This window comes from Cetorhinus maximus, chromosome 10, assembly GCF_964194155.1.
Source record: "Cetorhinus maximus chromosome 10, sCetMax3.hap1.1, whole genome shotgun sequence".
In the NCBI taxonomy this organism is placed as follows: Eukaryota; Metazoa; Chordata; class Chondrichthyes; order Lamniformes; family Cetorhinidae; genus Cetorhinus; species Cetorhinus maximus.
This window is the reverse complement of record NC_135888.1, coordinates 90659876-90684028: the sequence shown is the minus strand read 5'-3', so window position 1 is coordinate 90684028 and position 24153 is coordinate 90659876. Positions and strand designations below refer to the sequence as shown.

Genomic DNA, 24153 nt, shown 5'->3' with positions numbered 1-24153 from the left:
CAGGGACACTACCACTATGCCACAAGACCTCCTCTGGATAAGAATCACAAAGAAAAATTGCATGCGATGGAACTGCCCAGTTTTCTGCCACTTAAATTTGTAACTTAGAAGGTAACTGACTTTCTTCTAGCCAGATGATGCCCTGCATAAAGTACTAAAGGTTAACACCAGGCTGTATAACGGTCTGGATTAATAAAAATGATCCTGGGCTTTGCTTAGAAGGGACAAACATATAAGGTTACTGATAATATAGGCAGAAATAGAAGAAGAATTGCAGCATGACTTAAGGTTGAGTTGCTACATACCTCACATCCTCTTTTTTGTGGACAGTAAGATATAGTTCATAGATCTTGCCTCGAGGAATAGCTTCCGGTGGAATGAGTAAACTAATCCCTATAAATGAAGCAGAAATTTAAAGTTTGTCTCTCGCCACTTCAATATCAGTTTATACAACTCTTTTCTTTGGTTGGAAAAATTATATGGAACCATTCGTTTCCCCACATTTTGACATGTTATTCATTTTTTGGTTTTGTGCCATCTACTGTTGTCAGCTATTTTCACACGGCTCCATTCAGCTTATAGATAAAGATGGCACTAAGTTCTCAGCAGGTGCTGTTAATGCAGCCTATTTATTCTCTCCCTCAGATTAAATGAATGCCTGTGGGTTTCCATATATGGTAAAATAGATGAGAATTCATAAAATTCATGTAATGAAGGCAAACCAACTTAAGTGACATGAACCACTGGGCACTGCACTCAAAAGGCCAGAAGTTCCTGAGAACAGATCCTGAGGGATCAAGGGGGCAGAATGGGACAACTAGCTGTCCCTTGGTTGCACCCTGACCACATCCTGAGATTTTATATTTTGCATGCAGGCACCAGTGCTGATGTGGGGAGCAGGCGTGGTGGACAGAGGAGGGACACTGGGGTACTTTGGTACAATGCAAGAGGGCCAACTGGAAAGCGCTATAGTTTCAAATTTGCCACTTTTCCCAATCTGCAATTGATTATCACAGGGCAAGTGACTTTTTTAAGGAATGTTGGGTTCACTTCTGCTTGAATCAAATCCTGACATACCAGTACACTTGCTTGATCCTATCATTGTAAATAAGGCAATGGTAGCATTCTGGACTATTAATCCAGAGGTTTGGACCAATAATCTGGAGATATGTGTTCAAATCCCACCACAGCCACTCTCAGTAATAGTGACCATTAAACCAGCAGATTATTTTAAAAACCTATTTGATTCACTAATGTGCTTTATGGGAGGAAACCAGCCATTCTTACGCAGTCTGGTCTATATGTGACTCCAGGCCCAAAACAATGTGGTTGATTCTTAACTGCCCTCTGAAATGGCCTAGCAAGTCAACTTCTCAAAGACAATTAGGGATAGGCAATAAATGCTGGCCTTGCCAGTGATGCCCATGTGCCATGAATAGATAAATAAAAAGTTGCACTTCTTCTGATGATTTTCATATGAATAAAGTGGTTGCAAATTTATCTGCCTTCAGATGCCCATGAAAATTAATCTCATTACAAATTCCTGTTCTTCTCAGAAATCAGCATTTAGATACTTTGTCAGAAGTGTTTAATCAGTGAATCTCTGAGCTTCTTCTCCAAGCAATATTTTACTTTATTAATTAGATTAGAGAGATAATAACACAATCTTCAGAAGCTATGACACTACAGCACATCTGATATTGGCTCTTAACATTAGGTAGTGCTGAGGCCTTCTAAACACTGATCTTTAATGTACATCAGAACCTGACTTACAAATGTCTCTGGCACTTGCAGCCTGCACATCTGTTGTGCATTAGGCTCAGTAACACCTCAGTGTTTACTTAAATTACGAGATGCTCCCATAACACATTTGGAGTGCCTGAATCGCACTACAGATGTTCAGTGCCCATTTAGATTGGGAGCAACGTGGAACACCTTTTTCTTCAGTTGCATTCTTACAATTGGCAGGGTATTGCTATTTTTCTGATTTCTGTGTAGCTCTTTGCCAGGCACTGCTAGCATCCTTAATTGTTATTGTGGGAGGAATGACATTAGTGAAGCATATTGCAGCCAACTGATAGATGCTTAAAAGGGGTCTATGTGTTGTCTGTGCTTGTATTCCCAAGCACTGTTATTGTATGTTGCTTTCAAAGAAGTTATGAGTATTACTCTGGCAACATTGGGGGGAGAATCACAGCAAGATAGGTACATTTTGAAGAAGATTAATGAAGACCTATCCATATACAGCTCCTCAAAAACACCAGCACTTTGTACTTTCCTGCAACCAGACTATTTCAACAAGAACAGCTCTCTCAATTGCAGTGACGTAACCAAAGCCTTGATATTTTATGCAACAGAATTGTTCCAGCAAACAGCAGGAGATATTTGCTTAATCAACAAACCTGCACTGCACGTGCACCATGCATGTCACAGATGCTTATTTACCTCAGCCTCTCAATTCATCAATTTCCATATGGGAAACACCTGGCAACACAAGAAAGCCCCTCACTTTTACTGTCAAGCTGCATTCCTTAAAGGACAAGCATTATTGATGGCATACATGTGACCACACAGACAGTAGCCCAAATGCCATAGATCCATAGAAGTCCACAGCATAAAGGAGTCCACTCAGCCCATTACATCTGTAATGACTCATTTCTGGAGTAATCCAAAACTAATCCAATATCTTGCTTTCTCTCCATAGCCTTGCCTTTTCATCTGCTTTGATTTTTCTACTCCTTTGAAAGATGTAAGTATCCTCTTTAGCAAAGTTGTGCTCCAGTAACTCTCAACGTAACATTTCTCCTAAGCTCTTTTATCACTGCCTTAGTGATTATTTTAAAATAATAACCCCTCTCACTGACTCACTAACTAAACATAGGACATAGGGATCAGGAGTAGGCCATTTAGCTCCTTGAGTTTGTTATACCATTCAATGAGACCACGACTGATCTGTGACCTAACTCCATATATCTTTGCCCCATAACCCTGAATATGTTTGGTTAACAAAAATCTATCAATCTCAGTTTAAAATTAAAATGGATTTAGCATCAATTGCCATTTACCTATGGGAGTTCAAAACTTCTATCACTCTTTGCGTGTGGAAGTGTTTCCTAATTTCATGACTGAAAAGTCTGTCTCTATTTTTTAAACAATGCCCACTAGACCTAGACTCCCCAGCTAGTGCAAATAATTTCTCTCTATCTATCCTTTCTGTTCCCCTTAATATCTTGAAATCTTCAATCAAATCAACCCCTAACCTTCTCTCCTAATAATTTAAGCCTTGGAGACCAGGTATCATTCTGGTCAATCTACACTGCACTCTCTCCAAGGCCAATATCTCCTTCCAAAGGTGTGGTGTCTAGAACTTGCTCGCAGGGCTCCACGTGTGCTCTGACCAGGGCTTTGAATTCTATGCCCTTGCATTGTTGTCCTCTAGCTCTAAAGGCCAGGATCCCATTAGCATTTTTTGATTATTTTCTGTTTTTGTTTATCACAGTTTATTGACCTACGTACTTGAACCTTCAAAGTCTTGACAGGGTCGATGCAGGAAGGATGTTTCCCCTGGCTGGTCAGTCTAGAACCAGGGGATACAGTCTCAGAATAAGGGGCAAGCCATTTAGGACTGAAATGAGGAGGAATTTTTTCACTCAGAGGCTGGTGAATCTTTGGAATTCTCTGCCCCAGAGGGCTGTGGAGGCTCAATCATGGAATATGTACAATCTGAGATCAATAGATCTCTACATACTAAAAACATCAAGGGACAAGGGAATAATGCTGGAAAGTTGTGGTGATGTAGAAGATCGAAGGGCTGAATGGCCTATTCCTGCTCCTATTTTGGATGTTATGTTCTTATCTCTCTTTGGACCTCCTCTGTTTCTAGCACTTCCCCATTGAGAAAGTACCCTGTTCTATCTTTATTAGGTCCAAAGTGGATGACCTCATATTTGCTTACATTTGCATCCATTTGCCAAAGTTATGTCCATTCAGTTAATCTATGAATACCTCCTTCTAATGTTAGACCTCCATCTACACTCCTCACAATGCCACCTATCTTTGTGCTGCCAGCAAATTTAGATCTGTAACTTTCTATTTCATCATATAAGCTATTAATAAATGCAATGAATAGTTGAGGTCCCAACACAGATCCTCTGTGGATACTAGTCACTAAACACTTGTCACATTCTTCCAAAGAGAGTACCTGGCAATAATCTTGACTGTCTTATATTGCTCAGCAAATTTCCTAACCGGATCAATACTTTGCCTTCAATATCATGAACTTCAACTTTAGCTAACAGTCTGTTATGAGGTACTTTATCAAATACTTTCTGGGAGTCCATATAAATAACACTCATAGACAATCCCTGTGCATAGCTTTAGCCACCTCATCAAAAAATTCAATTGGTCAGGCATGATCTAATCTTTACAAATCCATGCTGGCTCTCTGGGATCAGCTGAAACTTTTCAAGACATTCAGTCACACTATCCTCAGACTCAAGTAATTTCCCAACAGCTGATGTTAGGCTAATCGGTTGTCCTTCTCTCACTTTTCTTAAATAGCAGAGCGACATGCACAATTTTCCAATCTAAAGGGACAGCTCAATAGAACTGAGGAAGATTATGGTTAGGACATAGGAGCTTTGATACTTCAATGAAGATTGACGCCGCGTAGGGTGTAGCGCAGGTGGCTGATCGGATCTCATCAGATTCTTAAAGGGTAAGTTAGGTTAGCATTCCTCCCCTCCCTCCACCACTGTGTTTTAAAAGAATACTTATAGTGGCTGATTTTACAGATAAAGGGAAAACAGTCGACATAATATGTATGGATTTTCAGAAGGTGTTCAATGAGGTTCTCACAGCAGATATGACAAAAAATTAAACATGGAAGTGAAAATGTTGTAGTATGTATAGAAAGCTGGGTGTTGGGCAAAAAATAGATGGTTAAGGTTCATGGCTGCTGTTCAGATTGGAAGAGGTTTATCCCAGGGTTCGGTGCTATGTTCACTTTTACTCTTGATATATGTAGATATTTTGGGACTGGACATAAGGAGCACATAATCAAAATTTGTTAATCATACAAAGTGAGATTTAGCAGAGAGTGAGCAGGATGATAAAATACATCAAGGGGTCTAAACAGGATTTTGGATTCGGCAGAAAAGTCATAGGAGCAATTTACTGCAGAAAATGACAGAATTGTACAGTGCAAAGAAAGACCATTTGGTCCATTGTACCTGGCTGGCTCACGAAAAGCCATTCAGAAGTCATTCCTCTGCCCTTTCCCTACACTCTTTTAACTTTTTCTAAGGAAATTAAAAGGAATTATAGATTCTGCTTCTACTACACTTTCTGGTAGTGCATCCTTTTACATAAAACTACTAACTTTTCCCTTCATCCCTTTGATGATTATCTTAAATTTATGTTCTCTTGGTTACAGTCTTACCAACCAGTGTTTTATCTTACATAAACCCCGTATAATTTGGAACATTTGTATCAAACCTTTTCTTGTTCGAATGAAAAGTGTCTCAGGGCATGAAATTATTCTACACCAGGGTTATCTAACATATGGCCCATAGGCCTCAGTCCGGCCCACCATACCTCTTTATCCAGTCCGCGGAGCAGTGTTCAAAATATAGGTAAATGGAAGCAACAGATCTGCAAGGAGCTGCTCTTCCAATCACAGGCTGTTTCTCTCCCACATTTGCTGCTGATAGGCTGACAGAGAAACAGTCTGTGATTGGAGGAGCAGTGAACAATGTGAAGGTGAGTAGCTTCTCTTTTGTTTTCACAGCCATGGTGCATTCTCTCTCCCACCATTCCACACAGGTGCTGGCCCCCTAAAGGAACACAGGGGTAAAGATGGCGGAGCAGGCTGGGGAGGCCACGAGGAACAACAATCACAGCATGGCCCCCACCCTCGCCCAAGGCAGCTGGAGTCTCAGACAGGGCGGAGTGAGGAAGTGCACCTGGGCACCTTCACAGCCATCTCGAATACTTCCCCGGCGGTAAAATGTCCAAACCTCCCAGGCCTAGGTGGTGAGTGGGTGAGTCCATGTGAGTGAGTGTGTGTGTGTCTGTGTGAGTGAGTGAATGCGTGGGTCTGTGTGAGTCTAAGTCTGTGTGAGTGAGTGAGTCTGTGTGCATGCGTTTGTGAGTCTGTGTGCATGAGTCTGTGTGAGTGAGTCTGTGAATCTGTGTGCGTGAGTTGTGGGTCTGTGTGAGTGAGTCTGTGAGTCTGCGCGAATGTATGAGTCTGTGCGAGTGAGTCTGTGTGTGTGAGTGAGTGTCAATGTGAATGAGTGTGTAAGTCTGTGTGCATGAGTGTGTGAGCCTGTGAGTGAGTCTGTGTGAGTGAGTGAGTGAGAGTCTATGTGAGTGCGTCTGTGAGTCTGTGTGAGTGAGTCTGTGAGTGAGTGAGTGAGTCTGTGTGAGTGAGTCTGTGTGAGTGAGTCTGTGTGAGTGAGAGTCTGTGAGTGAGAGTCTGTGTGAGAGAGTCTGTGTGAGTGAGTCTGTGTGAGTGAGTGAGTGAGTCTGTGTGAGTGAGTGAGTGAATCTGTGTGAGTGAGTCTGTGCGTGAGAATCTGTGTGAGTGAGTCTGTGTGAATGAGTGTGTGAGTCTGTGAGTGAGTGTGAGTCTCTGTGAGTGAGTCTGTGTGAGTGAATGCGTGGGTCTGTGTGGGTGAGTGAGTGAATGAATGAGGCTGTGTGGGTGAGTGTGTGAGAAACTGGCCGGGATTTTCTGGTCCCGCCACAGCAGTTGCAGCAAGACATTCAAATCTCTGTTGATTTCGGCGGGACCGGAAGATCCTGCAGGTGGGAGGGGCCAGAAAATCCCAACCAGTAGATGGAATTTTCCCAACACCCCCGTGGCGAGTTTCATGGCGGGTAGGAGAGGAGAATCCAGCAGCAAGACAAAGTCGTAAATCTGCAGGCGTAAAAACAGCTTGCAATTCTCCCAATGGTGGGTTTGTAGCAGGTTGCTTATCCCACTGACTATTGGCGTGAACACCATTTTCATTCATTAGCATCTCATGAATGCTCATTAAAACAGCTGCTCGCCGGAGTCTTGTCACACCTTCCAATCTTGCGTCATGCCTGTGGGAATATTATGTCGGACTCATGTTGAAAAGGTTGATGTGCGCAAGTCGGACCTCAGTTTGCTGGTAACTTTGAGCTGAGTGCAACATACATAGCCTACCAGCCATAGTGCTACGCTGGTCTTGTTGTGATAAATGCCACACTGCTGGACTGTAGGGTTGGTCTGCTCCTGCTCTTTACCTACATTGTCTTGAGGAACACCATTGTGCTGTGGCACTCATTCAGGCCTCCACTTTCAGATACTAGCACTTCAACCGGGGGCGGGCTGTGGGGCGAGGGTAGGGTTGATGAACACAAGGTGCACAACGGGGAGGAAGGCTGTGGAATGGCAGTGAGGGAAGAGGGCGAACATGAGGGGGCCTCTCTGGGGTTGCCCTCTAAGTTCTTGTGGCCGCAGGAGTGAACAGGAGTCTGCTTAGAAAGAAAGGAGGAAGACCTCCTTGTGATGAAAGCCACTGAAAGCCAATGGCTTCATTAGCACTGTTAAAGGGCTACTCAGAACTTAGTGGCTTCACATCACATTCGATGAATCTCAAGAGTAACACATGGGAATGTAGAATTTGGGAATGCAGGCAATAGTGAAGGAGGCACAGCTGTATTATATATGGCATTCCATCGATGAAGAACTGTCACCTGTTCACCAGATGTGACAATCCTAACGAGCCAAAGGGCATCCACTCACAGCAGATACATGGGAACACCACTATCTGGAAGTTCCCCTCCAAGCCACTACCGTCCTGATTTGAAAATATACTGCCATTCCTTCATTGTCACTGGGTCAAAATCCTAGAACTTCCTCCCTAACAGCACTGTGGATGCACCTACTCCATGTGGACTGCAGTGCTTCAAGAAGGAACTCATCACCGCCTTCTCATGGGCAATTAGAGATGGACAATAAATGCTGGCCCAGCCAGCGACGCCCACATTCCGTAAATGAATAAAAAAAATTGGCCATTAATATGTCACATCAGAGATTGGAGCACAGAACTAGGTTGGATCATTCATCTCAATTGAACTTTAGCATACCACCCAGGGATCAAGATGTTACATATCTGCGATGCCATCTTGGTCACCTCGATATGTGTGCTAGTGTCTCAGGGACAAGGCAACATCAGCCACCATGCAAGTAGGGCAGGAAAAACTATGGACCCTTACAGTTTCCATACGTTTCATCTCCTGAGCTTCACTTTCTTGCCCCTTGAATCATTAATGTCTTCAATGTTTCCTTTCAGAGAGAAGGAAAAAGCACATATATATCCAGGGCTCAAGCTGCCTTTGTCAGGGCCCTAATGCAGTAGAGGAGGCGAAGGAGGGAGAGGCGACTCTGCATGCAGCTTCAGCAGGAGGGAGATGGTCAAGCAGAGCCAGAGCATGAACAGGAGTGTCAGGAGGAGAGACCCAGACAATGGGGGTGACTTGCTAGACCCTAGGGTTTATTGTAAAAGAGTCTCCTATTTACAAACAAGTGAGGGGCAATGCTGTGCATGTCTGCGCTTGTCCCGAGCTCTGGTACATCACATCTGCCACATTCTTCGTGAAGACCTGACACCACGTGGAGTTGGAGGGTGCCCCCTGCCAGTGGCTTTGAAGGTGACCACAGCGCTAAATTTCTTTGCCTATGGTTCTATTCAAGGATCAACAGACGACCTGTGTGGCATCTCCCAGTCCACAGCACATCTGTGCATAAAGGAGGTCACAGATGCCCTTTACAGGAAAGTCCACCATTATGTCAGCTTTTTTCTGGATGAAGACAGCCAGGCTGCAAGATTCACCAGCTTCGCCGCCATCTCAGGCTTCCCAAGGATGCAGGGTGCAATAGACTGCACTCATGTTGCTATATGGGCTCCATGGCAGCAGCCCCTAATGTTTATAAACCACAAGGGCTATCATTCCATCAATGTACAACTGGTGTGTGATCACCGGAAGCACATACTGCACATTTGTGCACGGTACCCTGGGAGTTGTCATGACTCCTATATCCTGAGTCACTCCCAGGTGCCTGAGATTTTCCAGGGACCATTACATCTGTAGGAATAGCTGCTTGGGGATCAGGAGTACCTACTGAAATACTGGCTGATGACACCAGTGCGTCGCCCTCCGAGTTGTTCCAAGGAGAGGTATAACGCTGCTCACAGCTCCACATGCTGCTTTATAGAGCAGACCATAGGGCATCTGAAGATGCATTTCAGATGCTTGGACCGCTCAGTTGGCTCACTACAACGCACTCCCGACATGGTTTCCTGCATCATCACAGTGTGTTGCGCCCTTCACAATCTGGCTATGCAGAGAGGTGAACCCCTGCCAGAGGATGAACTGGAGGAGGATGACAGCTCATCAGAGGATGAAGATCTAGAGGCCCAGGAACCTCAGGAGGCTGCTGAGGGTCAGTATGAGCATGATCACGCCATGGAGGATGGAAGACATGGGAGACGTGCCTGTGATACGTTAATTGCTGATAGGTTCCAGGAAGAGTAAGTTTAAGTGAGGGCATATGGCCACATCTCTCCTAGTCCTCAAGGCCATTTACTTTCATCTCAGGGGATGTCCAATCACTTGCAGCGAAAACGAGCCCCACATTCACACTTGCACATTCTGGCCTCATGAATTGCCAGGCCTTGATCGTTGCTTTGGTCCATGGAGCCCTGTGAGTGAGCTCACTCTGAGTCCACTTAGGAACAAGAGCGATGCAAGAGAAGACTTGAAGCCTTCGCCGCCATCTAATGATGCAAACACTGCTGCGATTGAGATGTGTACATGCCTAGGGATCTCCTCCTCCCGTGCATGTCTTTTCTTCTGCCACTGCCACTGAGAAGACACAAATGCTGCTAGATTATCAATGCTGATGAGCGGCCTCACTCAATGGTGTTCCTTGAGGAAGGAGGGTTAGAAACGCTTACATCGCACACTTCCAATAAAGATTTAAACACATCTCCCTGACATCACACAAGGGTGTGGAAACTAGTTCGACTGAGGTTGACATCACAGGAATGTGAATCGCACAGTGGGACACTATCACTGAGTGGGAGAATGGCTAAACCTTGACATAAGAGGATGCCAAAAAACAAATTCATAACACCTTTAGTTGTCCAAAACGTTCACATAACCATCAAATGTATTCACAAGAGTGCAATTTCTCTACATGTAGAGCACACCGTGACCCAAAAGTGACATTAATTTTTCTTCTTTCCTAACTCTACAGCTATACCTGCGTGCAGCCTTAACATCCGCAGTAGAGGTGGAGGCAGCCTGCTGACTGCTATGTTCTGATGTCTGCGATGACCTTGGCAGACATCCTCTGGTGTCCCAAGGCCTGGAGGGCCCTGGCCTGGTAAGGGTCACCTGCTCAGGGGCAGAAGGACCCTCGGTGGCCTGAGCAGCTGGAGTGGATGTGGTCACAGGCAGAGAGCGGCTGCACACACTTGGAGTGTCCTGAGATGAGGCCCCCGGGCTGTCTGGATGACACTCATCCTCCCCGTGGGTGCCTGAGGGCCCCGCCCTCACTCCTGCAGAAGACCATAAGATGTAGGAGCAGAAGTAGGCCATTTGGCCCATCGAGTCTGTTCCGCCATTCAACGAGATCATGGCTGATCTGATAATTCTCAACTCCACTTTCCTGCCTTTTCCCCATAACCCTTGATTCCCTTACTGATTAAAGATCTGTATATCTCAGCCTTGAATATACTTAACGCCCTAGCCTCTACAGCCCTCTGCAGTAAAGAATTCCAAAGATTGACCACCCTCTGAGAGAAGAAATTCCTCCTCATCTCTGTTCTAAATGAGTGACCCGTTACTCTGAGATTATGCCCTCTAGTCCTAGACTCTCCCACAAGGGGAAACAACCTCTCAGCATCTACCCTGTCAAACCCCCTAAGAATCTTATATGTTTCAATAAGGTCGCCTTTCATTCTTCTAAACTCCAATGAGTACAGGCCCAACCTATTCAACCTCTCCTCATAAGAAAATCCCTCCATACCCAGGATCAACCTAGTGAACCTTCTCTGGACTGCCTCCAATGCCAGTATATCATTCCTTAGATAAGGGGACCAAAACTGTTCACAGTATTCTAGGTGTGGTCTAACTAGTGCCTTGTATAGTTTTAGCAAGACTTCCCTACTTTTATACTCCATTCCCTTTGAAATTAAGGCCAACATTCCATTTGCCTTCCCTATTACCTGTTGAACTTATATGTTAGCTTTTGGGATTCATGCACAAGGACTCCCAAATCTCTCTGTGCCGCAGCCTTCTGCAGTCTTTCTCCATTTAAATAATATTCAGCTCCTCTATTCTTCCTGCCAAAGTGCATAACCTCACATTTTCCCACATTATATTCCATCTGCCACTTTTTTGCCCATTCACTTAACCTGTCTAGACCCCTCTGTAGACTCCTTGTGTCATCCTCACCACTTGCCTTCCCACCTATTTTTGTATCATCCGCAAATTTGGCGATAGTACATTCACTTCCCTCATCTAAGTCATTAATTTATAATTTAGATAATTGAGGCCCCAGCATTGATCCCTGTGGCACTCTGCTAGTTACAGGTTGCCATCCTGAAAACACCCCCCCCACCCCCACTTATCCCAACTCTCTGTCTTTCATTTGTTAGCCAATCCTCTATCCATGCTAATATACTACCCCCGACACCTTGAGCTCTTATCTTATTAAGTACCCTTATGTGTGGTACCTTAATGAATGCCTTTTGGAAATCCAAATATATTACATCTGCTGGTTTGCCTTTACCTATCCTGCTAGTTACCTCCTCAAAGAATTCTAATACATTTTTCAGGCATGATTTCCCCTTCATGAAGCCATGCTGACTCTGCTTGATTAGATTATGTCATTCTAAATGTTCCACTATTATATCCTTTATAATAGACTCTAGCATTTTCCCAATGACAGGTGTTATCATAACTGGCCTATAGTTGCCTGTTTTTGTCTCCCTCCCTTTTTGAATAAGGATGTTACATTGGCAATTTTCTAATCCTCTGGGACTTTTCCAGAATCTAAGGATTCTCGGAAGATAGCTACCAGTGCATCCACTATCTCTGGAGCTGCTTCCTTTAATATCCTCGGATGGAAATCATCAGGTCCAGCGGACTTATCGGCCTTTAGCCCCTTTAATTTCCCTAGTACTTTTTCTCTAGTGATAGTTATTGTATTTATTTCCTCCCCCTCTTTTGCTCCTTGATTATTTAGTATTGGAATGCTCTTAGTGTCTCCTACTGTGAAGACTGAAGCAAAGTGTTTATTCAACTCCTCTCCCATTTCCTGGTTCCCCATTATTATTTCCCCAGCCTCATTCTGTAAGGGGCCTAAGTTCACTTTGGTCTCTCCATTTTTATATATTTAAAGAAGCTCTTACTGTCCATTTTTATATTACTTGCTAGTTTACCCTCAAAGTTTATTTTCTCCCTCTATTTTTTTGGTCATCTTTTATTGTGTTTCTTTAAACTTTCCTAATCCTCTGTCTTACCACTAATCTTTGCCACATTGTATGTCTTTTCTTTTATTTTGATACTATCCGTAACTTCCTTGGTTAGCCATGGTGGTTTATCTGGTTTATCCCCTTCCTTGAATCCTTCTTCCACACTGGGCTATATCTTTGCTGTAAGTCGTGACCTATTTTCTTAAATGTCTGCCATTGTTCATCAACCGTTTTTTCTGCTAAAATCCTATCCCAGTCCACTCCAGCCAACTCTGCCCTAATTTCTTTGTAATTACCCTTATTTAAGCTCAGAACAGTTGTTTCCAACCCCCAAGTTTCTCACTCTCAAACCAAATATTAAATTCTACCACATTATGGTCACTGTTTCGTAGGGTATTTTTTACTCTGAGATCATTTATTAAACCTGCCTCATTACACATTACCAGATTCAAAATAGCCTGATCCCTGGTTGGATCCAGAACATATTGTCCTAGGAAACTGTCCTGAATACACTCTATGAATTCTTGCTCATGGCTACCTCTGCCAATTTTATTTCCCCAATCTACATGAAGATTAAAGTCACCCATGATTAATGTACTGCCTCTTTTACATGCCCTAATTATTTCCTGATTTATTCTCTGTCCTACAGTATAACTACTGTTAGGGGGCCTATATATTACTCCCACCAGTGTCTTCTTCCCCTTGTTATTTCTTACCTCCACCCATATGGATCCTTTCTTGCTACCGTACTTATTCCATCTCGTACTAGCAAAGCTACCCCACCACCCTTTCCTTCCTGCCTGTCCTTTCAAAAAGTCAAATATCCTTGAATATTTAATTCCCAGCTTTGATCTCCTTGTAACCACATCCCCGTAATGACTATAAGATCATACCCATTAACCTCTATTTGTGCCTTTAATTCATTTATTTTGTTCCAAATACTACGTGCATTTAAGTAAAGAACCATTAATTTTGCCTTTTTACCATTTTTTTCCCCCTTTGACCCTATTTGCTGCTGTTTTTTATGTTTGTACACTCTGTCCCTTCCTGTCACACTCTGGGTATCATTACCTAAATAGCTGCCCTGCAAGGCTGCCATATCCTTTTGCTTTGTAAGCCTACGTATCCCCTTTCCAGAACCCTCCCCCCACATTGAGTTTGAAGCCTCTCTACAGCCCTAGTTAGCCCTAGCCCTAGGATATGGTGCACCTGGAGGGAGGTCAAGGTGCCTCGTCCCCATGTTGCCTACATCTTGATGTTGCCCACCAGGGTGTGTGACCATGCAGTGCAGGACCAAGCACAAATCCAGCAAGAGCTGCTGGACCAAGGTCTCCACTGTGGTTGCCAGCCTTCACATGGTGACCTCGAGGTTCTCGCATGTTGGAGCCATGACATCAGACAGAATGCAGACGGACTCCTCCATTGTTTGCTCTGGTCTGCTGAGTGACTGTTGAATCTCTGCCAGATGTTCCGCTGCCTGTTGTTGCATCTCCTGAATTGAGTTGTTGGCCGCTTCCAGAGGCTCATCATCTGACTCAGACTGAGCGTGTGGCTGGTCTCCAGCACCCCTCTGAGTGCCAGAGACCTGGGCTCTCCCTGTTTCCGACTGCTGCGGGGACGTGTCAGTGAGGTGTACTCCAGAAAGTGAGCCTGAGCCTAATCTACAGCTATGCCCCACTGAAGTGTGTGTCTCTGAGCTGGTGGAGGGTGTGTGTGAGCGCCGTGACGGTTCTTCCTGAGCTTCCCCTTCGGACGTGGTCTGGGGGCTTGGCCTGATGCTGGACTGGTTCGGGGGCCTTGATCTGCTGATGCCCAGGAAATAGAAAATAGAGTTTCAATTAATGACGATGAGCTATATAAGACTGCATGTGACTCACTGTGATTGTCAGGATTTGATGAAGTGATGAAGTTGTGATCCATACTAGGTTTCTGGGAGAGGCTGATCTCTTCTTCCCCATAGGAATGATTCCTGTCCTTCCCAACCAGCTCAGCTGCAACCTCCTCAAACTCAGTGAAGGCAATGATGTCGACCATCCCTCCCCCGGTCTGTGATCTCTTGTGCCTGTTGTGTGCCAGCTTGGCCTGTATGAAGAAGAAAGAAAGGCATGTGATGAGAAGAGATGGAGCAGAAGTTGGGTGAGATGCATGTCCCCTGTGTGTGTGGTCAGCCCTCCCCAGAAGTGCCAGAAGATGGAGTGTGAGCAACCTGATAGATGGGCAGATGGGATGGTGGTAATGTGAAAGTCTCGGTGAGAGAATGAGTGTTGGTATGTGTCCCCCGCTAATGGTGTGTGAGATCCCTGAAGAGAGGAGCTGTTTAAATGCATGATGCCATGATGAGAGTTTGATATTGGGAGGAGTTGAAGAATGACTTTCCCTGGTGTAGCGGATGGCATCATTCATCCTCTTCTTGCACTGGCTGGCATTTTGGGAGCGGTTGCCAGCAGCGCTGGCCTGCTCTGCGACAGCCTCCCAGGCTGGAGAGGTGAGGTTGCTGTGCTTTCTGCAGCCATCCCTGGGTTACAGGACTTGCCTGTGTGACTGCACTCTTCTGATCAAGGCCTTGAGGGCCTGGTGGGTGAAGTGGGGTGCTTCCTTCTTCTTGAGGCTCTCAACTTTCTTCTGCTGGCTGCAAGACATCTCTGCATATGTCCGCAAGACAGGTGGTCTGGAGAGAGTGTGATTATGTGTTGGACTAGCCTTTAAGTATGGTGTCCGGACCTTCGAACCCGTCAACTGATGGCGGGTGGACGAATCAGCACCTGACCCACCAGGTGATTTGGCCCAATATTTGCCTGTGCATAACTAATGTCCCTCTAAGTGCGGAATCGGGCACGAGTTCCCACCATTCTGGATAGCAGGGTGGGCCCCGCCGAAACCACCCACCAATGCACTTAGTCTCATAAATGGAAAATTCCGCCCAGTGAGTCTGTCAGAGTGAGTGGGTCTGTGGGCAGAATTTTATGCTCCTCTGCTGGCGTGTTTGTAGGCGGTGCGGGAGCGGGAAGTTAACGTAAAATTCCTCAGATGAGCTTCCCGATGGGTTTCTGCCTGCCCTGGCCTCTCCACAATTTCACTCGGCCCACCCACCCTTGACCCAGTTAAGGCCTTTAAAATGGCCAATTGACCACAAGGGCTGTTTCCAGCCTAGCCTCAATTTTCAGGCTTAATTGGTCCGCCCGCATGAAATTGCGGTGCAGAGCCGGTCGCGGGCGACGGTCGACTCCGCGAACACCCCCACCTGCTCCAGCTGAGCCCGCCCGATGACTGCAAAATCCTGGCCTAAGAGAATGTGAGCAGGTTGACCACATGACTGTATTACCCAATTGATGTCTAGTGTGGGCTACAATGTTAATCAATAGTTTAGAATAGGGTCTGGTTTGAGAAGTACATATATGTTGGAGCTCTGTTACTTGTGTTAATAAACAGCATGTCCTTCATTTTACATTGGTCTCTGCACCTGCAGTATCTTGTTTACCAACTCACTCACCAGTCGATAGACGTGCAACCGTGTTGCTGAGCAAAGTGATCCGACAGCAGGAACATAACAACTGGCGACGAGGCAAAACACGACCAGCCAACGACACCAAAGAAAGCCGTGGAAATTCAACAGAAGTAAATCAGCTGTACCTTGCAAGGTGATCGTAAGCACAGCCTTCATCATAGTCCTTGAAGTTATCTCCCGCCAGTATGCCACAGTTTGGCCGTATCAAACCGTTTGATCAGACCATCGATGACTGGTCACATTATATTGAATGCCTTACATTCTTCTTTTTGGCCAATGACATATTGGGGGAGGAAGAGAGGTGAGAAATGCTCTTATTGACATGTGGCAGTAAAACATACTGCCCAGTTCGTAGTCTAATGGCACCCAATGCCCCAGATTCCAAGAGCTTTGATGAATTGGTAAATCTTGTGAAAAGCTACTTTCAGCCGAAACCCTCGGTAACAATGCAGCGTTTTAAATATAATTCGAGGTGCCACACCCCTGGGGAGACAGTCGCTTGCTATGTAGCAGCTTTAAAACAACTGTCAGAGCACTGTGATTTCAGGACGTTGATTAACGACATGTTAAGAGACCGATTAGTATGTGAAATTAATGAAGACGCCATTCAAAAAAGGTTGTTGTCAGAAATGAATTTAGACTTCAGCAAGGCGCTGGAGTTGGCGCTTGCAATGGAGAGTGCGGTAGGGATTCAGAAGCAATCAAAGGAGCACAAAATGGCGCCATCCTTCGCGTCGGGAGTGAACCACTGGTTAGAGTTGGTGCAGAAGCGCAGGACTCCGCGGGCAGGTGGGAAACAGCCACCATTAGCATACCAGCAAAAAGAAATGGTTTATCAGAGAAAACCTACAATAATAATGGCAAAAATAGAACCAGACAGCCTGCAAGTGAACGACAATTTAAAAGAGCCGAGTGTTCGTAATGGGCACATTATGCGATAACGTTAAGACAAAACTTTAAGGAAGGAATTGCGAAATCTACATAATAGAGGAACCCGAAGAAACAGAGTCAGATATTTACTCAATTTAATAATGAGTAAAACAGAGCCAATCTACATGACAGTGAAAATCAACGGGAAACCCATCTGAACGGAGGTGGATACAGGGGCATCCATGACAGTTATAGGGGAACATACATACAAATATCTGAATGGAGGAGACCACTCATTAAATCTGGAAAATTTCGATGCTAAATTAAAGATGTATACTGGTGAAGACATACCAGCAAGAGGTATATGCAAGGTTCCAGTACAGTATGGAAATCAGTCTGTTAAATTACTCCTGATAGTGGTAGCAGGAGAGGGTCCAAGTCTACTTGGTCGGAACTGGCTTAAGGAAATAAAGATGGAGTGGACCGAGATTTTTCAACTAAGAATGAAAGATCTGTAAGAATTATTTCAGAAATATGCCTCCATCTTCAGGGAAGAGCTTGGGAAGATTCAGGGGCTGCAAGCTAAGATCCACGTGGATCCTGGGGCAAACCCCAGATTCTTGAAGGCGAGGCCAGTCCCCTATGCATTATGAGAAAAATTTGAAATTGAATTAGGCAGGCTGGAAAGGTTGGGAATCTTACAACCTGTACAATTTTCCGAATGGGCAGCGCCCATTGTTCCAGTACGAAAGCTTGACCAGAGCGTGTGAATATGCGGGGACGACAAGTTGCCCGTTAACAAAGTGGCCAGACTTGATAGGCATCCAATGCTGAAAATTGATGAATTGTACTCCAAGCTGGCAGGGGGATCCGCATATACGAAACTCAACATGAGCCGCGCTTACCAGCAAGCTGAGCTAGAAAAGGCTTCTCAGGTTTTTGTGACTATCAACACACATCGGGGGTTATAACCATTATACCAGGTTACCCTTTGAAGTCTCATCAGTTTGTGCCATTTTCGAATGGACTATGGGGAAATATTCTCCCCCCATTGGGGGAGAAGTGCAGGAGCGGGCGCGCCGCCATTTTACGTGGGCGGGTCAATTAAGGCCCGCCCAGCGTGAGGTCCACCAGGAAGCGCTATGCATTCCCTGTGTGGGCAGGGGGGGGATTCCCTCAGCCAGGAGTGCACTCTTTCGTGCATGCGCGTGAAAGAGTGCACTCATCTCCCTGAGGCTAAGTGCTGCCTCAGGGAGACTGGCTCCGAATTAAAATTTGTAATACAAATGATAGAAAAATTTCCCTGCTATGTCCCCTCATGTGACACTGTCACATGAATTGGGACATGTCCATAACTTTTATTGTAATCTTTATTAAAAGTTTAAATACCCTCATGAAACCTCATCCCGCCCGTGGATGAAGTTTCATGCTTTTTCTGAAGCCAGCCAGGGCTCCTGGCCTGCCCGCCAACCTTAAGGTTAGACAGGCAGGTCCATTAATGACTTTAATTTGTTTTTCAATGGCCTCAACAGGCTGTTGACTAGTTGGCGGGCGCGCAGCTGACTAGGCTGCGCCCCCACCGACCTGAAAATGGAAATGACGCGGGGTGACGTCGGGAGTTCCACCCAACATCATTTCACATCATTTCGTGCATTGGCAAGTGAGCCCCGACCCTGCTTGCCAACTGGAAGATCCTGCCCATGGAAAATTTACTTCAAGGTCTACCCCATGTGGTGGCTTATCTCAACGATGTCCTAGTAACAGGACTAACTGATGAAGAACACCTGGCTAACTTGGAAGAGTTATTGAAGTGTTTCTCACAAGCTGGAGTACGTTTGAAAAGTGAAAAATGTATCTTCCAAGCAAAAGAAGTGATTTACCTGAGTCATAGTGTCGACTCGCAGGGCCTTCAACCTGTAGAAGACGAGGTGAAAGCTGTCCGTGAGGTGCCAGCACCGAGAAATGCCACAGAACTCAAGTCCTTCTTGGGAACGGTTAACTATTATGGCCCTTTTCTCCCAAATTTGTCGACAGTACTGGCTCCATTATAGGGTTTACTCAAGAAAAACCACAGGTGGGCTTGACAAGCTCCACAACAACAGGCTTTTACGACAGTAAAGCAGTTGCTACATTCATTGGCCCTTTTGGTACATTTCAACCCAAAGAAAGAATTGATTTTGACCTGCAATGCTTCTCCTTACGGAATAGGGGCAGTACTCTCCCACCGGATGGCAGATGGCTCTGAATGGCCTATTGGTTATGTCTCAAGAACACTCAGTGTTGGAGAATGAAGATACTCACAAATAGAGAAAGAAGGCTTATCCATTGTATTTGGCTTTAAGAAGTTCCATCAATACATCCATGGTGGCCACTTCACCATTGTATCCGATCACAAGCCACTACTAGTCTTGTTCGGGGAAGATAAGGCCATACCCCCAATTGCCTCTGCATGCATCCAAAGGTGGGCAGTGATTCTAGCTGCTTATAACTATTTTTATCCACTGGCTGGGAAACCAGATTGCAAATGTCGACTCACTGAGCCCATTACCTCTAAAAGACAGCAATGTGGACGTCCCAATTCCTCATGAACTTGTCTTGTTATTAAACTTTCTGGATTTGTCACCAGTACATGCCAAACAAATAAGAGAGTGGACAGACCGTGATCCAGTTTTGCCTCACATAAGGGAACAAGTCTTATAGGGATGGTATAACTAGCCAAAGTCTGACAAAATGAAGCCCTATTTTAATAGGAGAAACGAGCTCACCTGCCAGGATGGCATCTTGCTGTCGGGAGCGAGAGTCATTGTGCCTCCGAGAGGAAGAAAGCCATTATTGACCGAATTGCATGGTGCTCACCCCGGCATCTCTAGAATAAAAATGTTGACGTGCAGCTACTTATAGTAGCCCAGGGATGGATAACGAAATCGAAAACTTAGTCAAGAGCTGCATACAGTGCCAACAGGTACAGAAATTGCCCCCTTCTGCTCCACTGCATCCCTGGGAATGGCCAGGAAGGCCATGAGTCCGCCTCCATGTTGACTGCGTGGGCATAATATTTCTCTTGATTGTAGATGCTCACTCGAAGCGGATGGTCGTATATGAGGTGAGATTACCCACATCTGCTGCCACCATTGACAGATTGCGTCAGGGTTTTGAGATACACGGGTTACCATAGATAATAGTGTCTGATAATGGAACAGCAATCACCAGCGAGGAATTCCAAAGATTTGCAAGTCTCAATGGCATAACATATGTTGAGACCTCGCCATACCACCCTGCATCCAATGGGTTGGCTGAGAGGGCAGTCCAGACCTTCAAATCCTGAATGAAAAAACTGGATGGAGACTCTATTGCAACTAAATTATCACGTTTCCTACTCAGCTATAGGACTACGCCACATATGACCCACCGGTATTGCCCCCACAGAGTTACTGATGAACAGACGTCTCAGGGTACATTTGAGTCTCATAAGACCGAATTTAGTGGGGAGGGTAGAGAGAAGTTTGGAGGCCCAGAAAAATGGACACGATTACCACAGGTGTGAAAGAAACTTCACTGTTGGAGACACAGTTTTCCCAAAGAACTTTGGAGATGGGCCCAAATGGCTATCAGGTGAAGTTAGTGCTGTGACAGGACCCCTTTCCTATCACATATTGGTCGAAGATCGGATAATTAGGAGGCATATAGGTCACCTCAGGAAAAGGGAAACAGATCTACAAGAAACATTATGCCAAGCATTCCCGTTGGAGTCTACACTACATGTGGAAGGAACTCCACTTGGTTTGGAAGTGCCTGTAGGATCCGTTGACATGAAAAGACAAATTTACAGGTTCCTACTGGAGAGCCTAATGGACTGATGACACCTGAGAGGGAGGCCTCGGATAAACCACCTGAAGTCGTAGAACTAGGACGTTCGGCATATTTGAAGAAGCCTCCAGGGAAACTGAATTTGTAAATAGTTTATTTATCTAAATATTTGATATATTGTAAAGATTGTAAATTGTACTTTCGAATAAAGGGGGAGGGATCTGGTAATCTGAGGTGCCGTACACCTTTAAGAGAATGTGAGCAGATTGACTACGTAACTGTATTACCCAATTGCTGTGTAGTGTGAGCTACAATGTTAATCAGTAGTTTAGAATAGGGTTTGGTTTGAGAAGCACATGTGTCAGTGGTCTGTTACTTGTGATAATAAACAGCATGTGTTTCATCTTACATTGTTCTCTGCATTTGCAGTATCTTGTTTACCAACTCACTCACCAGTAGATAGGCATGCAACCGTGTTCACTGAGCAAAGTGACCTGACAGAAGGAACATAACACATACCCTCTAGATTGCTGTCAAGCTCTAGTTGTTGGTATGCATGGCTCATGTCCAGTTTGGTGTAGGATTTTCCTCTCGCAAGTTTAGCGTTCAGATCTTCAAGCCCTGGGTTTGGATATTTGTCTAATATAGCAGCCTTGTTCACAGTTAATTTGTAGTCTCTGCAAATGTGAATGGTTTGATCTGGTTTCATCAGAGGGACTATGGGCGCTGCCCATTCCAAAACTTGGACTGACTGGATTACTCCTTACTTCTCTAAGCGGCACAATTCTGCATCCACCTTCTCCTTTAGGGCTTAAGGCACACGTCTGGCCTTAAAGAACTGGGGTATCGCCTCCGAATCTACATATATTTTTGCCTGTAGGCCTTTTATTTTTCCCGACTCATCTCGGAATACTCTGCCATACTTTTTTAACAGCTCAGGAATTCCTTGTGTTTTAACTTGAAACATTTCTGACAAGTTGAGCTTAATTTCTTTCAACCAATTGTCGCCCAGAAGACTCAGTCCTTTACCTGTTACGATGATCACTGGAAGCTGGGCTGTCTGTTGCCTGTAGGATACAGGTACAGAGGTGATACCTTTCACCTGTACTGTCTCTCCAGTATGTCTTCAGTTGAGCTGTGGTTTTCTCCAGATTCCGTGGCTGGGTAGCTTCACTTAGGTACCTAAAGATGTGTTCTCCCACCATTGTGGTTGACGCTCCTGTGTCAACCTCCATGACTAGAGGTTTCCAATTTACTCTAAGGGTGATGGTGATTGGTTCAATTTTTACTGCTTTGACATTGTATCGGGAATAGATATCAGTATCATGAGCTTCTGGTTCATTTATATTGTGCACTGCAATCATCTTGGCCTGCCGTCTGATTGGCTGTCTTGATTTCACCCTGCATTGCTTTATAACATGCCCTTTTTTGTGACAGTTATGTCATTCTGCCTCTTTAAATCTAAAGATTTTCGGTGCATGGTTACCTCCACATCAGTAACAATTTAATTTCTGAATCACTGGTGAGGTGCTTCCAGTATTTCTTTTTGTTTTTCGAGTGGTAGGGACTGTGCCCTGATTTGCGGTTGTCTTCCTGGTTTTTGCGCTATGCCCAGTGGTAGGTTCCAGTCCTAACTGGAGAACAGCGCCATGTTGCACACTCTACAAAGCCGCCTGTAAGTCTTTCTCAGCACACTCCATTGCCAGCGCTATTTCCATGGCACGCTTCAGGTCAACATTCACTTCTGCAAGTAAACGGCGTTGAATGGTGTCACCGTGTACACCGCAAACTAAACAACCTCGCAATATGTCATTGAGAATATCTCCAAAGTTGCAGTGCTCCATTCACTGTTTTAACTTCACAACATACGTTGTGATTGACTCACCCTTGCTCTGGAGTTGAACTTGAATCTTGGCATGATCACTGAGGGCTTAGGCTGAAAATGTGCCTATATGAGATCCACGAACCCGTTAAAAGATCTGGAATTTGGTCAGTTTGGGGCCATCGGATTACGGATGAGGTTATATGTCTTGTTCCCAGACACTTAGAAGAATCGCTTTCTATTTCTCCTTCGCTGTTATTTCGTTTGCCACAAAGTAGAAACCTAGGCACCCTATTTTCTGACTCCAGTCTTCCATGGACGAGTCATATGGGTTGATTCTGCCGAAGAGTGGCATGACTGGTGAGTATACGTTTCTTTCTTCCCTTAAAAAGTGAAATACTGATATTCAGGAGGCGAGGTACAGCGTTGGAGCTATTTATCCTTGTCGCCAATTGTAATAAATTTGGTGTACCGGACAGGCTTCTTGTTAGAAATAGTAAGCTTTATTTACAGAACTCCTGATGGAGCTACATGCTTGAACTAAGGCCATGGCTACAAAGCTCCACCCCTAAGATTAGCTGTGCTTAGGGCTGATTCATCTGGACAATCACATGATCCCCAAAACAGTATGAAAAGTTTTATTTACAATCACTACAGCACTATTTTCTTTCTCACTGACCTGAATATAATGTGGTGTGGTGTGAAATGCTGGCTAATTTGCTATGAGCCTGTTTTGCGCTATTGCTGTAAACTAGTTTCACCCTCATAGTTTCTCGAGTCTCTCCATGCAACTAAAGCCTTTCAGCTCTGGTATCATCTTAATTGATCTCTTCTGCACACTATCTATGGCCATTACATACTTTCTAAAGTAAAGCACCTCTAACTGCAGCCTAACAATTGCTAATTCCCTCCACTCCAAATAAAAACACCCAATTGCCAAATGTCCCTTTTTCTGTGCTTTAACCAAATTCCTATCTATGCTTCTACAATCCGTTTACAACCATGTGCCTTAATTTAAATAACACGTTTTCTCTGCGGCATTTATCAAACACCTTTTGAAAATCCACAAGCATAACCTCCATTACAACCCCTTCCAGTTGGCTGCAATCATTAACACTGTCACTTCTAGATCCTTTTGAGTGCATTTGCATTTATATTTTTGATGATGGATTGACTTCAGCTTCACATTTTAAGGTTTTTAAAAAAAGTGATGTGTAGTATGGCATTCCATATCATTTTAATCATATCAGTCAACATAATGGCTCCATTTGAGAGACTAAGGTATGTTCATACATCTAACAAAAGTTGTTTTTTCAATATAGATAACAACCAGATCTCCTCTCTGATGTTGAATAATTTCATTTAGCATTATTTACATTTTTCCATGATAGGAAGTAACTTTTTTGAATGCTTTGTATTTGAGATCTACAATTGCCAGATTCATTGTTTAAACGATAAATTAAAACAAAATTCCTCACCAGAGCCGGACAATGAAACAAAATCATATTATTAATAAGGGAAGATTCAACTTTGAAGTGCAAAAGTTGTTCGATCTGGGTGGTTTCATGTAAATGTAACACCATCTTAAAATATTTGCAAGAAAATGCTCAAATAATGAAATTCTGAGCCTG

The 24153-nt window shown here is 44.5% G+C and overlaps 1 protein-coding gene across 1 annotated transcript in view; it reads right to left on the bottom strand.

The window, feature by feature from the left end:
* unc5a (unc-5 netrin receptor A) overlaps positions 1–24153 on the bottom strand; it is a 329799-nt gene that overhangs the window by 96293 nt on the left and 209353 nt on the right. The window contains exon 12 of the mRNA XM_078549746.1: positions 306–393. Coding sequence (XP_078405872.1) covers positions 306–393 — 88 coding nt within the window. The remainder of the gene's footprint in view (positions 1–305; positions 394–24153) is intronic.